The sequence below is a fragment of the Phacochoerus africanus genome, chromosome 9, assembly GCF_016906955.1.
Source record: "Phacochoerus africanus isolate WHEZ1 chromosome 9, ROS_Pafr_v1, whole genome shotgun sequence".
Lineage (NCBI taxonomy): Eukaryota > Metazoa > Chordata > Mammalia > Artiodactyla > Suidae > Phacochoerus > Phacochoerus africanus.
In genome coordinates, this window is record NC_062552.1 from 78,964,430 (window position 1) to 78,980,472 (window position 16,043).

The 16,043-nt window shown below is 40.7% G+C and overlaps 1 protein-coding gene and 2 non-coding genes across 3 annotated transcripts in view; all 3 read left to right on the forward strand.

The window, feature by feature from the left end:
- Window positions 1–16,043, forward strand: part of CHD8 (chromodomain helicase DNA binding protein 8) — a 61,137-nt gene that overhangs the window by 43,577 nt on the left and 1,517 nt on the right. Inside the window, 23 exon segments of the mRNA XM_047796613.1 lie at window positions 727–870; window positions 1,120–1,375; window positions 1,960–2,170; window positions 2,570–2,765; window positions 3,456–3,623; window positions 3,820–3,999; window positions 4,141–4,251; window positions 4,607–4,803; window positions 5,052–5,251; window positions 5,356–5,512; window positions 5,601–5,690; window positions 6,244–6,347; window positions 7,411–7,540; window positions 8,443–8,518; window positions 9,159–9,213; window positions 9,385–9,592; window positions 9,999–10,207; window positions 10,301–11,020; window positions 11,524–11,675; window positions 11,955–12,257; window positions 13,280–13,393; window positions 13,581–13,760; window positions 14,155–14,271. Coding sequence (XP_047652569.1) covers window positions 727–870; window positions 1,120–1,375; window positions 1,960–2,170; window positions 2,570–2,765; window positions 3,456–3,623; window positions 3,820–3,999; window positions 4,141–4,251; window positions 4,607–4,803; window positions 5,052–5,251; window positions 5,356–5,512; window positions 5,601–5,690; window positions 6,244–6,347; window positions 7,411–7,540; window positions 8,443–8,518; window positions 9,159–9,213; window positions 9,385–9,592; window positions 9,999–10,207; window positions 10,301–11,020; window positions 11,524–11,675; window positions 11,955–12,257; window positions 13,280–13,393; window positions 13,581–13,760; window positions 14,155–14,271 — 4,278 coding nt within the window.
- LOC125137039 (small nucleolar RNA U6-53/MBII-28) lies at window positions 7,970–8,079 on the forward strand. The gene has a single exon (XR_007137348.1). It is a non-coding gene; the product is annotated as a small nucleolar RNA U6-53/MBII-28 (small nucleolar RNA).
- Window positions 13,016–13,127, forward strand: LOC125137040 (small nucleolar RNA U6-53/MBII-28). Its single transcript, XR_007137349.1, has one exon. It is a non-coding gene; the product is annotated as a small nucleolar RNA U6-53/MBII-28 (small nucleolar RNA).

A 16,043-nucleotide genomic window follows, 5' to 3' on the forward strand; every position in this document is an offset into this window, starting at 1 on the left:
TCTGTAGATAGGTTCATGTTTTAGATTCCACATGGAAGTGATATCTTACGGTATTTTCCTTCCTTTTTCTGACTTAACTTCCTGTAGTATAAGAATCCCTAGTTGTATCCATGTTGTTGCAAATGGCATTATTTTGTTCTTTTTTTATAGCTGAGTAGTATTCCATTGTGAATATGTACCACATCTTAATCCATTACCTGTTGATGGACATTTAGGTCACCAATTATTTATTTGTTGGCTTATAATCATAATATTTAAGATAATTCAGTGTTAAATAATACCAAGGGTTTTCTTAAATGTTTTGTGTTTATCAAAAGAAGAAGCAAGTAAAAGAAAAGAAATTAGTCCATTCCCATAATAATTTTAATTTTAATTTTTTTTTAGGGCTGCACCCACGGCATATGGAAGTTCCCAGGCTGGGGCGAATCGGAGCTGTAGCTATCAGCCTATGCCAGGGCCATAGCAATGTGGGATGAGAGCTGAGTCTGCGACCTACACTACAGCTCATGGCAATGCCAGATCCTTAACCCACTAAGTGAGGCCAGGGATTGAACCTGCATCCTCATGGATATTAGTCAGATTCGTTTCTGCTGAGCTACATGGGAATTCCTATTCCCATAATTTTATAGTTAAAGAAATGAAAGCTAAAGTTATATACTTGATAGAAACTCCAGAAGTCCTTTTTGCTTTTGAGTTTCATCATTCTTCTCTTTTCTCCATTTCTAGGAGCACAAAGTTCTACTCACAGGGACACCATTGCAAAATACTGTGGAGGAACTGTTTAGCTTGCTTCATTTCTTGGAACCTTCACAGTTTCCATCAGAATCAGAATTCCTCAAGGACTTTGGGGATCTCAAGACAGAGGAACAGGTAGGAAGGCTATCTAATGTAGTACTAACCCAGGACAAAAAAGGTAAAGTTTGTACTAGGCAGATACCTACAGTCATAGACATCAAGGGTTGTTCTGAACTCCTTGTGCCTACATTGTTTTTGGTGTTGTCCAAAATCTACATTTCTTAGATACTGGAAAACTCTCGCTATATTTCTCCTTGTTTCCATATAACACAAGAATGTTTGTCCTCATGTTACTGATGTCTTTTCTCTCTATATTGGGTATAGGTTCAAAAGCTACAAGCCATCCTCAAACCAATGATGCTGAGAAGACTTAAAGAGGATGTTGAAAAAAACCTGGCACCCAAACAAGAAACTATTATTGAAGTAGAGCTGACCAACATTCAGAAGAAATACTACCGGGCTATTTTGGAGAAGAATTTCTCCTTTCTTTCCAAAGGGGCAGGTCATACTAACATGCCTAATCTACTCAATACAATGATGGAGTTGCGCAAATGCTGCAACCACCCATATCTCATCAATGGTGAGGGACCTCCTGGAAATACTTGCATTTCTCTGTTACCTTGTTTACTTTCTAAGTAGTTTTCCTCAGGAACAGTGGCTGCATTGACCAATCTGTCCTAATTTAGGAATTAAGGTGGTTTCTTCCTTTTAAAACACTTCTCATGTGGAATGTCTTTCTCTAGTTCTCTCTACCCCTTTGATCCTGCAAAATCTCCAGAGTTGAAGGATTTGCTGTATAGAATTTCATGAATAAGAATTCAAGCCATTCTGTTCTGTCTTCACTGGTACTTCATTTTGCTGTTTTGGTTTTAGATGCCAGTAGGGTGGTAATAGTGATTTGCATCTACTATTCTAGTTCTTATCTGTATGTTTTACCCAGTTACAATCTTAAGCCTGACTTAACGTGGAATATTTTGTATTTACAAAATTGGGGATGATTTAGAATTGAGGGGGTGATGCTGAAAATCTGTGTGTGAGAAATAACTGATATCAAGTCAGATTACCTTTTTTTTCCTTGCTTCCTTGTTTCAGTTAAATTGCAACCTTGGTATGTTTCCCTGGATCTCACCATCAAGTGCGATTTTTTTTTTTTTTTTTTGGCAGGTGCAGAAGAAAAAATCCTAACAGAATTTCGAGAAGCTTGCCATATCATACCTCATGACTTCCACTTGCAGGCCATGGTTCGTTCAGCTGGCAAATTGGTTCTTATTGACAAGTTACTTCCCAAACTTAAAGCTGGTGGCCACAAGGTTCTGATCTTCTCCCAGATGGTACGCTGCCTAGATATCCTAGAGGATTATCTTATCCAAAGGAGGTGAGAAAAGAATCATTCCTCGCCTTGTGCTGATTATATACTCATGAAAAAGCTGCCAAGAGGAGTTCCCTGGTGGCTGAGTGGGTTAAGGATCCAGCATTGTTACTGCTGTGGCTCGGGTTCGATCCCTGGCCCAGGAACTTCTGCATGCTATGGGCATGGCAAAAAAAAAAAAAGAAAGAAAGAAAGAAAAAAGGCTGCAAAGAGTAGGAAGACTTGGGTTTAGTTAAAGTTGATCAGGACCAAGATAAAAGCAGTGTTAAAACTGTCACTCTTAACTTTCTGGTAAGGTTTTTGGTAAACTAGAGATATAGAGGTAATGGTATTGATTCCAGTCTGCTCTTTTGTTCTTTTTTTCTACTTAACTGGTTAAACTTTTTTCCTGTGATTCCCATACAGGTACTTATATGAGCGTATTGATGGACGAGTTAGAGGCAATCTTCGGCAGGCTGCTATTGATCGCTTTAGTAAGCCTGACTCAGACCGATTTGTCTTTTTGCTATGCACCCGGGCCGGTGGACTTGGCATTAATCTCACAGCTGCAGATACTTGCATTATCTTTGATTCAGACTGGAATCCACAAAATGATCTGCAGGTAAAGGAAATCATTGTCTTAGGGATTAATTACTTAACCTGGGAGGTTTTGCAAACAGGATCAGGATTTCTTAGAAAGACTTGTCTTTTAGAAAATATGGAATTGTTTAGTCAGGTAGGTCACCAAACTTTTTCTGTAAAGGACTACATAGTATATGTTTTCAGGCTTTGCAGACCAGACAGTCTCTGTTGTAACTATTCCTCTATGCCCTTGAACCACAGAAGCAGCCATAGACAATATATAAATAAATGGATAGAAGTATGCTCCAGCAAAACTTTTTTTGTTTTGTCTTTTAGGGCCTCACCCACGGCATATGGAGGTTCCCAGGCTAGGGGTCCAATCAGAGCTATAGCTGCTGGCCTACACCACAGCCACGGCAATGCCGGTTCTTTAACCCACTGATCAAAGCCAGGGATTGAACCCGTGTCCTCAAGGATGCCTAGTTGGGTTTGTTAACTGCCGAACCATGACAGGAACTCCCTGTTCCAGCAAAGCTTAATTAAAACAGGTGACCAGGGTTACTGACCCCTCATCTACATGATGGAGCAGTGATTTCATCTTGAAGTTGACCTTTGATTTTGAGTTGATCTCATGGATGCTTAATAGATGTAAATTGGTATTTTGAATCCTTCTTCTCCCCCTGACTAATTTTATGTTATCTTTGCCCTTCCTTCCACTTTTAAAAACCAGGCCCAAGCACGGTGTCATCGAATTGGGCAAAGCAAAGCTGTGAAGGTGTACCGTCTCATCACTCGTAATTCTTATGAGAGAGAGATGTTTGATAAGGCTAGCCTCAAGTTGGGATTGGATAAAGCTGTACTTCAGTCCATGAGTGGTCGGGATGGCAACATTACTGGAGTGAGTCTTTAATCTATAGATACACTTATTTATACCAGATCATAGTGATAGAAGATGACAAAAGCTATTTTTGTATAGAAACCTGACTCCTTGTTTGGGTTCTCAATTACTAATTCTTAAAATATAATAAAATATCCCGAGGTGGTTTAGATAATAGTCCCTTGAAGTCTTTTCATCTTTTTATGGGATTTTGTAGATCCAGCAGTTTTCCAAGAAGGAGATTGAAGATCTCTTACGAAAAGGAGCATATGCAGCCATAATGGAGGAAGATGATGAGGGCTCCAAGTTTTGTGAAGAGGACATTGACCAGATCTTGCTAAGACGAACCACTACCATCACCATTGAATCTGAAGGAAAGGGTTCTACCTTTGCCAAGGTATGTTTTGTTGGGCTAGAGGCTAAAGAAGCAGAGATAGAGAGGAATCTCTGAAATTTAATACATGTTTTAAATATACGCATTTCACATTACTCAAACAAGTATTATAGTCAACTTTCCTGTTTCTCTGTTCCTCACTAGGCAAGCTTTGTTGCTTCGGAAAATAGAACAGATATTTCTCTGGATGACCCCAACTTTTGGCAAAAATGGGCCAAGAAGGCTGATCTGGACATGGATCTACTTAATAGCAAGGTGAGCTTCCTTTTCCTTTAGGGAGGAAGTATGCAGAAAACACATTACTTTCAGGAGTCTTTATAGCTATGCTGATTCTTCAGTGCTGACCTTGGTTTATGATGGTATATACAAGGGCCATTGTAAAAACTTTCTACATAGGAGGCCCCAGGAAACCACTTAGATAACTGCCACTTAATTTTGTTTCCCTGGTTCCTCCCGTAGATTATTTTGTATGTCCCCCCCACCCAAAAAAAAGCTACCTCTGCGTATCTACAAATGTTACATCCAAAGCTATTTCAATCTGATTGTCTTTAATTCCTCTCCCATGAGTGTATTGTGAAGAGAGTTACTTCTCCTTCTGTTCTCTGCATAGAATAACTTGGTGATTGACACACCTAGAGTACGAAAACAGACCCGCCACTTCAGCACTCTGAAAGATGATGACCTAGTGGAATTCTCTGATTTGGAAAGTGAAGATGATGAGCGACCACGCTCTCGCCGACATGACCGTCATCATACTTATGGGCGCACTGACTGCTTTCGGGTGGAAAAGCACCTCCTGGTGTATGGGTAAGAACCCACCTTTCCATCAGAAATAGTGCATCTCCATCCTGATAGACACCCTGTTTCCTTTTCAGATTGGAAGTTAGGGTCACAGAGGGGATAATGGGGAAAACTTTATTCTATTACCATGTTTCCCCAAGATCTTTTTCTCTCCCACCTTTTGGGAGATGTGATTCTGAGGGACTGGGGAGTATCACATAATTAGAAAGTCCTCAGGAAAATATCAATGTGATTTCTTTCTTTGTTTTTTCTAGTTGGGGACGGTGGCGAGATATTCTGTCTCATGGACGCTTCAAGCGACGTATGACTGAAAGAGATGTGGAAACAATTTGCCGGGCCATCCTCGTGTATTGTCTCCTACACTATCGTGGGGACGAAAATATCAAAGGCTTCATTTGGGACTTGATTAGCCCTGCTGAAAATGGCAAGACAAAAGAATTGCAGAATCATTCAGGTAATTATCAACTCTTTGCTTTTCATCTTTCTATAGATTACCTAATCCTTTACAGATCTAAGGGTTTTTCTCAATCCAAGTCTTCAATGTCTCCCCTTTCCCAGGATTATCTATCCCTGTGCCCCGTGGACGCAAGGGGAAAAAAGTAAAGTCACAAAGCACTTTTGATATCCATAAGGCAGACTGGATCCGGAAATATAACCCTGATACTCTGTTCCAAGATGAGAGTTATAAGAAGCACTTGAAACATCAGTGTAACAAGTAAGGATGGACTTTAGCAGACTAAAGCATTTTCCACCTCAAGCTTTCTACACTGTTATTAAGCCAGTTCTTCCCTTCTCCCTTCTAGGGTGCTGTTGCGGGTACGAATGCTATACTATCTGAGACAGGAGGTTATTGGAGACCAGGCAGAGAAGGTGTTAGGTGGTGCCATTGCCAGGTAAAGTTATGCTGTATTTTTCTTAATGCTCTACCTTATTCCAGAAAAGATTGGTTTACTTATTTCATTCTAAACTATCTTTTAAAATCTCTACATCAGGTCTTCATTCCTATAAAGTCAGCCTTTTGTATTTGTGGGCTATGCATCATTGTGCCACACCATTCAGTTTGTTTCTTTGGGTTTTTTTTTTTTTTTTTTTGGCTGCACCTACAACACATTCAGTCCTGGGCCAGGGATTAAACCCATGCTACCACAGTGATCCGAGCTCTGCAGTGACAATGCCAGATCCTTAACCTGATGTTCCATAAAGGAACTCCTACATCATTTTATACAAGGGACTTGAACATCTGTGGGTTTTTTTAATCTGGGGGAAATTCCTGGAACCAATTCCTCTTGGATGTTGAGGGATGACTGTCCTTGATACAGTGGAAGGAAGCAGGCAGGTGCATGACCATTTAAATTAATGAATAAAAGAAGATAACCTGTAATAATCTTTCTAAGGATTGTCTAATTTCCTGCATGCTATGCTGACTCTACCCTCTTATACCTTTAGTGAGATTGACATATGGTTCCCAGTAGTGGATCAGCTAGAGGTTCCAACAACATGGTGGGACAGTGAGGCTGATAAGTCCTTGCTCATTGGAGTCTTTAAGCATGGTAGGTATCTGCTCTTAGTCTATTCATTTCCTATTGTAGACTTATGTCCATAGATGGAAAATTTAACAGTAAGCTTGTGTTTGAATGAGAAACCAGTCCTTAAATATCCAGAGCAGAGCCATTAGTTCCTATGAATAAATGTTTGGATAGTTAAATCCCAAGGTAGGGAGTCTCCCATCTGTTCTCTAATTGCTGTTACCAATCTGTATGTCATGGTATCTTAAGTTAAGGCTCTGCAAACCAGGAGAGGTAATGTATGCCCACTCTGGTTAATAATAACCATGTGTAATTTGTAGACTTTCTGAAAGTGATCTGTTTGTATAACTTCTTATTTAAGTATTCAGCAGTTACTCTCACCTAGGTATGAACAACCATGTTTGAGTGAAACAAGAATAGAGTATAAAAAGAGAGAAAACTCCCTTTTCAGTTTTGCCTAATAACAATTCCAGGCATTAAAAACAGTAAGAGCTAACTTCTAGCCTAGTTATATTGTGAATTGGAGCACCATTTCTCTTTTAACATGTTTTTCTGTTTAGTTCTATAAAATAAAAGCAATGGCACTTAATCCACATTTTTTACAAGTTTGCGAGACACAGAGGTTTTAGAAGAGTCCAAACATCCTGAAGTGTGTTTGTTCATGCATCATTCATTGAACCTTATTCAGAGTGCCTATTTATTTGCGGGTACAAATTTCTTATCCTTTACTTGAAAATGTATGACTTAGCCCTAAATTATTTGACTTTTTAAATTTTCTCACCTAGGTAGTAAGAATGATAGTAAGATTATCCATTAAATAGCTAATAAGTAAATTATCACCATGCTCTATAAACACTGATTAAATTCTTATTTTCAATAACTAGTGATAAAACTCTTTAAGACTCTACTGCTATAGGAACATTAAGTGTAGTAATATAACCTGACAGCTGTGCAAGTTAACAATTTCACTACATTTTGCATCATGAGCAGAGTGGTCCAAAGTATTACTCCAGCAGCGTACGAGGTAAGCATAAAGGCAAAATGAAAATCTCCGATTTTCTTCAAATTGAGGCTCTTTTTCTTCTAGGCTATGAAAAATATAATACTATGAGGGCAGATCCAGCCTTATGCTTCCTAGAAAAGGCTGGCCGACCAGATGACAAAGCCATTGCAGCAGAACATCGAGTGCTGGATAATTTTTCTGACATAGTAGAAGGGTAAGCATTAGTGTTCTGTTAAAGCTTTGTGTCCTTCTCTGAAGGTTATTTGCTGCTTGTGCTAAGAGATAACATAACTCCCGCCTTGACTCAACCCATTGAGATTCTTAATGGTGGTTATATTAATTCTTAACAAAAAATGGGACCAGCATAAAGGAGTCCATAAACTGGCCTAAAACTATGCCATATAATGCAGCTAAGGGTGAAAATAAATGTTCATCCTAAATGGCTCATTTGATATTCAATTTTCTTCGCATTGCTTTTCTGTACAGCTGCAGTAGCTGAGAGGATCATTGGATCTCTTAAAACATAACCATGCAGCAATCCCATGCTGCTTATTTGATAGGACCTCAGGAAATTTTAGCCCTCGTTTTATCATCTCGCAGTGGTGGCTGACACATAAAGGTGTTCACTCTGCCAGGATACATGCCTCGATGATGAGTTGCCATGCTAATACTGAGCCACCAGGTAGGGCAGCATTGCTCTGCTTTGGGTGCCAGTGAGTTTAACAAAACTTCTCATGTGGAGACCTGAGGGGCATGTGAAATAGCTGGCTTAGTTCATGAATATTTTCCCAGACGTTTGTGGTTGAGAGATTTCTCTTTGATGATCACAACTTTGCCTAATGTAGGACCCTCTAAGGAAATGGGATTGTCTATTAATTGCAAATCATTTATTATATCACTGTTCTCAATAGAGTAAACTAGTTAAAATAAGCAAGCATAGACCATTCAAACAAAATAATAAAAGTAAATACTAGTTGGGAAGGAGGGGGAAAATGGGTTAAACAATAAAAAGAGCTACTAAGAGAAAGGAAATGTGCTGGTCAGAGTGTTTCATTTTAAATTCAAGCAGTTTAGAACTGATTTTTGTTACTTTTTCATGCCTCTGGATAATTTTAGGGTTGACTTTGATAAAGATTGTGAAGATCCTGAATATAAACCACTCCAGGGTCCCCCAAAGGACCAAGATGATGAGGTGAGGAATTCTCATTTGAGTGTAGCTTTTCTCTAGTACTAAATAATAGTATTGCCTCCGAATTGTGAAATACATTGATTAATTTCTAACACAAAATGGAAAGTACCATTTGAGAATATTTACTATTAATAGAGAATTGTAACGCCAGCTGGGGGAGGTCAGAGACGTCTTTGTGGAGGAGGTGGGGCCCAAGCTGAACAATGAAGTATGTTATTTGACTGCTAAGTGCCCAAGTCCCTTTGTTTTTAAGCCATTGATAAGAACTGACTCTTCAAGTTTTATTTTCTTAATTCATTTAGTTGGTTGCTTCCAATTTTCTGTGAGGGTTCCTTTCATTAGAAAGTTTTCTTGGAGTTCTAGCTGTGCACAGTGGGATAGTGGTGTCTCTGGAGTCCTGGAACACAGGTTCAGTCCCTGGCCTGGCACAGTGGATTAAGGATCTGGCATTGCTGCAGTGTGGCATAGGTCACAACTATGCCTTGGATTTAATTCCTGGCCCAGGAACTCCATAAGCCATGGGATGGCCAAAAAGATACCTTGGTGTCCTAGAAGGACACACACAAAAAAAGTGATTTCAGAGTGCCAATTTTCCCCACTTTCTCTCCCCTCTCCATCCTTTGGGGTGGATCTCCTTCTCTAGGGTGATCCCTTGATGATGATGGATGAGGAGATCTCAGTGATTGATGGAGATGAAGGTAAACTTCTAAGTAAACTAGTACAATTTGTGTGGAGTGGTGGGGTTGGGGAATTGTCTGAATTCTGTCCTTTCTTGGGATTTCTGAGAGCTTTGCCTTTGGGAGGGTTGAAATACCAGTACTCTATTTGCTTCTTTTCCTGTCCTGTTTATTCTCCTTTGCTTCCTACAGCCCAGGTGACCCAACAGCCAGGCCATCTATTCTGGCCTCCAGGCTCTGCTTTGACAGCTAGGCTTCGGCGCCTAGTGACAGCCTATCAACGCAGCTACAAAAGAGAACAGATGAAGATAGAGGCTGCAGAACGGGGGGATCGGAGGAGGCGTCGTTGTGAGGCAGCCTTCAAGCTAAAAGAAATTGCACGGCGGGAGAAACAGCAACGGTAAAATATGGCTGAGAATTTGGACTGAGTCATAAGCTTGTCTTCAGCTATGGGTATATTGTAAAGCATCTTACTTAGGAAGGATTATTTGGAATTCCCTTTAGAAGAACCATCTTTATTGCCTTTGTTACACCTCTACAACATAAAACCACACTTAATCATAAATCCGGCAAAGTTTTCCTTTGTAGCCATTCTCACTGAGTTGTTTGCTTGCGTCATTTTCCCCCTTTGCTTGCTAATTCTCACATTGTATAGAGTAACTCTTACAGCCTCTTCTACTGTCTTCTGGGGTTTTTTTTGCCCCCACTTTCATTTTTTGTGTATTCAGATAGTCTAAGGCACACTGAAAGGTAACCAGTTTCCTTATGTTCTAATCACTGTTGCCTGATTCTTCTTCCCTTTGTAGATGGACAAGGCGTGAACAAACTGATTTCTATCGAGTAGTTTCTACCTTTGGTGTGGAGTATGACCCTGACACGATGCAGTTCCATTGGGATCGCTTCCGCACTTTTGCCCGACTGGACAAAAAAACAGATGAAAGCCTTACCAAGTATTTTCATGGCTTTGTGGCCATGTGCCGCCAAGTGTGCCGCCTTCCCCCAGCAGCTGGAGACGGTAAGCAGTACTGCAGAGTCTTAGGTGAGTGGGGATGGATTGTGACCGAACCAACTCTTGGCTCATTTCTCCTTCCACACCCATCTCTTGCAGAACCTCCAGACCCCAATCTGTTCATTGAGCCCATCACTGAGGAAAGGGCCTCACGGACACTCTACCGTATTGAATTGCTTCGGCGCTTACGGGAACAAGTTTTGTGCCACCCTCTTTTGGAAGATCGGCTGGCATTATGTCAGCCTCCAGGTCCTGAATTGCCCAAATGGTGGGAGCCTGTTCGGCATGATGGGGAGCTTCTACGAGGGGCAGCCCGCCACGGGGTGAGCCAAACAGACTGCAACATCATGCAGGACCCAGACTTCTCTTTTCTGGCTGCCCGTATGAATTATATGCAGAACCATCAGGCAGGAGCACCAGCTCCATCCCTGTCACGCTGCTCTACTCCACTGCTACACCAGCAGTATACCTCATGCACTGCCTCACCACTGCCCCTGCGCCCAGATGCTCCTGTTGAAAAGCCACCTGAGGAGACAGCTGCCCAGGTGCCCAGTCTGGAGAGTCTGACTTTAAAGCTAGAGCATGAGGTGGTGGCCAGGAGCCGACCAACCCCACAAGACTATGAGATGCGAGTAGCCCCCTCTGATACTACCCCTCTGGTTTCCCGGAGTGTTCCACCAGTCAAACTGGAGGATGAGGATGATTCAGACTCTGAGCTGGACTTGAGCAAGCTGTCACCATCATCCTCTTCTTCCTCATCCTCATCCAGCTCCAGCTCCAGCACTGATGAGAGTGAGGACGAGAAGGAAGAGAAGCTAAGTGAGTGCATGTGACAGGCTGTTGGCCCTCTTCCCCATTCCCCCCTCTCTGCTCTTTCCCTTTTCTAAATGCATCCTGTGAGATTCATATTTCTATTTGTTAGAATATTGAAAGAGGTCTCTTATTCTTATGGCCTTTATTTATTTTATTATTATTTTTTTTTGGTCTTTTTGCTATTTCTTTGGGCCGCTCCCGCGGCATATGGAGGTTCCCAGGCTAGGGGTCAAATCGGAGCTGTAGTCACTGGCCTACGCCAGAGCCACAGCAACGCGGGATCCGAGCCGCGTCTGCAACCTACACCACAGCTCACGGCAACGCCGGATCGTTAACCCACTGAGCAAGGCCAGGGACCGAACCCGCAACCTCATGGTTCCTAGTCGGATTCGTTAACCACTGCACCACGACGGGAACTCCTTTATGGCCTTTATTTAAAGCCCATATAATACCGTTCATATATAACTTTATTCTTCCATTTTTGCTCACACATTCTGTATGATCTCCAGCTGCTGACCGGTCCCGCTCAAAACTCTATGATGAAGAGAGTCTCCTGTCCCTCACTATGTCCCAAGATGGATTCCCAAATGAAGATGGAGAACAAATGACCCCTGAACTTCTGCTGCTACAAGAAAGACAGAGAGCCTCTGAGTGGCCCAAGGTAACAGCCTCATTCATGGACACGTAGAATCTAAAAATACAGTGTGACATGTACCGAGAACAAGGAATATATGGTTCTGTGTTTCTTTGTGTTTAGTGCTGCATGTTTTTTTCAGGAAATTCTTCCCATTGACTTAGGGAGCTGATACTATTACCTCACTCCTTTCTGCCTTATCATGTTTATTTATCCTGATAATGATGGCAGTATTATTGGCCACAGAATCACATAGCTAGTACTCAGGCCCTAAAACCGGTATTGATTTCTTTTCCCCCCACTCAGGATCGTGTCCTGATAAACCGTATTGACCTCGTCTGCCAGGCTGTACTCTCAGGGAAGTGGCCTTCTAGCCGCAGGAGCCAAGAAATGGTAACAGGAGGAATGCTGGGGCCAGGCAACCACTTGCTAGACAGTCCTTCCTTGACTCCAGGAGAATATGGTGATTCTCCAGTCCCCACACCACGAAGTAGCAGTGCAGCTTCCATGGCAGAGGAGGAAGTGTCTGCAGTCACCACAGCAGCAGCTCAGTTCACCAAACTTCGCCGAGGCATGGATGAGAAGGAGTTTACGGTTCAGATCAAAGATGTAAGCTGAGTGCTTAGACATTGGGAAGTGAGGAAGGAGGCTGGAATTCTTACTGACTAGTTTTACGAATGTGATACTAAGTTTGTTTGGTCCCCTAACCTTAAAAATGAGAAGAGCTCACAAAGATCCATTTAGGAAAAGTCATTGTAGTAAAGGAAGGGATCTTATCTTGACTTGTATCTCCTGAGGATTAGATTAAAAGAAACCATACTTTTAAAAGAAATTTAATTGACATAGGTTTCTTTTGAGTGGGTTGTTTCTAGATCCATGAAACCAGTGTTTCAAAATTGAAATCACATTGTAGAAAAGCTAGTAAAATGACACCCAAGTATTATGTGCCTTGTTAAGGCCATATGCTGCACCTGTGACTCTAAAAAGCAAAAAAAAAAAAAAAGTCATTCTTCCTGGTGTTCTTCCCTAATGAACTCTATTAGCTGGTCATTAAGTACTCAACAAGAAAATTTTTTTTGTCTTTTTCTATGGCTGCCCCTGCAGCATGTGGAGATTCCCAGGCTAGGGGTCTAATCTGAGCTGTAGCTGCTGGCCTACGCCAGAGCCACAGCAACATGGGATCTGAGCTGCATCTGCAACCTACACCACGGCTCAGGGCAACGCCGGATCCTTAACCCACTGAGCAAGGTCAGGGATCAAACCCGTCACCTCATGGTTCCTAGTCCGATTTGTTACCCACTGAGCCACGACAGGAACTCCAAGAAAAATTTTTGACATTAGTATGTGACAGGAATATCAAGATTCTGCCCCTGTGATGAGTTGCCATGCTAATACTGAGACACCAGGTAGGGGATTTTTTTCCCCTGCATTGGGTGTTGTTGAAATAAATTCTACTCCTCTTAAATCTGCCTGAGGGGCACTAAATCAAGAAATGAAATAAATGTTTTTCTGAGGAAACAACATATACATTTTGTTGTATTTCTGATTTCTATCCATTAGTCAGATGCCCTCCCTTCTCACTGTCATTGAACTGCTATATGATGTCTTGGGTGGGTGGATTGTCTTCCTAGGAGGAAGGATTGAAGTTAACATTCCAGAAGCACAAGTTGATGGCTAATGGAGTAATGGGAGATGGACATCCTCTTTTTCATAAGAAGAAAGGGAACAGAAAGAAGCTAGTTGAGGTAAGTGGTAGAGAAAGTCTTTAACATGATGATTAGAGAAAATGTTTTTATTCCCAGTAATTGATGATGGCATTTGGGATTGAGGGAGCAGAAGGTAATGTTTTACGGCTACCATTGGCTCTGCTCCCCCTCTCTCCCTGCCCAAAAGAAGAGTATGTGCTCATGGGGGTGGATTCTGGGTTTGCAGCTGGAGGTGGAATGCATGGAAGAGCCTAATCACCTTGATGTGGACCTGGAGACCCGGATCCCTGTCATCAATAAGGTGGATGGTACTTTGCTGGTGGGTGAGGATGCCCCTCGCCGGGCTGAACTGGAGATGTGGTTACAGGGTCATCCAGAGTTCGCTGTCGATCCCCGATTTCTAGCGGTGAGTGGCAGTTCCATCCAGCAAGATTTAAAGTCATTCCCTTGGTACTGAAGCTGTGTGAGAGGGAGAGAAAGCATGCCACATTGCGTCATTGTTTCTGCATCGGCAAAATAAGAGTAATTTTACTTAGTCTTCCTACTTCACAGAGCTGTGAAGATCAAAATAATGTTAAAGTAATTGTTCAACTAAATGCTAGGCAAATATTTACTATTAAACTATTATATAATCACCTAAAATTTTTTTTTTTCTTTTGAGAGGTCAGCTTAATGGTAGCTTTCCATTAGGACTAATCCTTTACACAATAAGTATTTACTATAATTAGACACTAGTACCTTAATAATTATTCCAGATAATATTTTTTTTCTTTAGAATAACTTTAACTTTTCTATTCCAGTATATGGAGGATCGCAGAAAACAGAAATGGCAGAGATGTAAAAAAAATAATAAGGCAGAATTGAACTGTTTGGGAATGGAACCAGTACAGACAGCTAACTCTAGGAATGGGAAAAAGGTGAGTGAGACTAAGATATTACCACTCTGTTCCAACACTAAATATGACTAGAGAAATTAATAATCTTTTTTCTAATATATGTTTGAGAAAATTTATCTTCGGTTCAGAAATAGGGAAACCACAGTATTTTTACAGTCCTGTGGCATCATAATCTCTAGAAAAGCATATAATTCTAAAAGATTACTTTAGCACTTGAAGCATATTAAAAAGTAATTAGAAAGACATGTTAGAACATTCAGGGCCTTATCCTACTGTTTTATTGACTAAGCAATTTAGGGTAAGTCCTTTAACTTTTTCAGCTTGCATATCCTGAAAAGTGAAGGTTTTGGAACAGATAATCTCATAAAAGTTTTATACTTCTAATATTTTAGAAGTGATTTGGGGCCTATTAAAGAATATAATCATGGGGTTTCCCAACATTAAAGAGGTTAAGGAGTTCCCACTGTGGCTTAGCAGTAACAAACCCAACTAGTATCCATGAGGAAGCAGGTTCGATCCTGGCCTCCCTCAGTGGGTTAAGAATCCAGTGCTATGCTTTTATCATGGTTATAGATCTTTTGGTGGATTAAGAATTTATAATCCTTTCCATCAAAATATTAACTGCGAAAGTTTCTCTTGACTCTGTTTGCCTTACTTTTGGCAAGAGTTATATTTTTTAAACATATAGAAATCATGGTTTGATTTGGTAAGCAGTCATTTAAAGTGGTTTATCTTTTGGGATTTCCTGTTGTGGCTCAGTGGTAATGAACCTGACTAGTATCCATGAGGATGTGGGTTCAATCCCTGGCCTCACTTAGTGCGTTAAGGATCTGGCATTGCTGTGAGCTGTGGTGTAGGTTGCAGACGTAGCTCAGATCTGGCATTGCTGTGGTTGTAGTACAGGCTGGCAGCTTCAGCTCTGATTCAACTCCCAGCCTGGAACTTCCATATGTTGTGGGTGCAGCCATAAAATGCAGATATAAAAATAAATAAGTAAATAAAAATAAAATGGTTTATCTTTTAATAAAATTAATTTTCAAGTGAAAATATGTATCTTTTGCATTTAACAAACTCTGAGGACATTATTTTGCACATTGTAAATATTTACCTGTGAGGTAAATTTATAAGGGTTATTTATTTTTATATTGGTGAAAGTGATTTCATATAGTAAATATTGTTACCATGGAAGAATGTTTTTATTTTCCCTCTGAGATTCCATGGGACCAAAGGTGTAATAAGCAGAATGGTTGATATGGGAGGCTGATGGCTAGAAGGCTAAGACCTCTCTGTCTTGAATTTTAACATTATAGAGCAGCCTGTAAAGGCTTTTCCTCCAGGATCACCCATTTTTACTTCAAATACTTTTGTACTTCTTTATAGTCTGTTGACAACTCTAAGAAAAAAAAAGATCATAGGAAATCACAGAAAATCATAATATGAATAGTATAGAATTCTTAATGCAGAATTGGTGGAATATATAGCACTACATTATTATTGCAGTAATTTGGTGCTATTATAGTTATATTTTAAAAGCCTATACAAATAGAGTACTGAGGTGTTTGTTTCTTCCAGGTCAGAAAGGTCAAGCTTAGATTGGGCAGGTCCAGAGACTCAGGTACTAATTGTCTGAATTTAATGCCAGTTTACCCAATATTGTACTTAGCTCTAACAAAGTAGTAAGTTCCAGCTTCAGTGAACTTAAGCAAAATTTATAGTGAGAACATCTAGAAAGAGCAATTTAAAGCAGGTTTGATCAATGTGGGGGGGGGGGACCAAAAACTTACTTTAGTAAA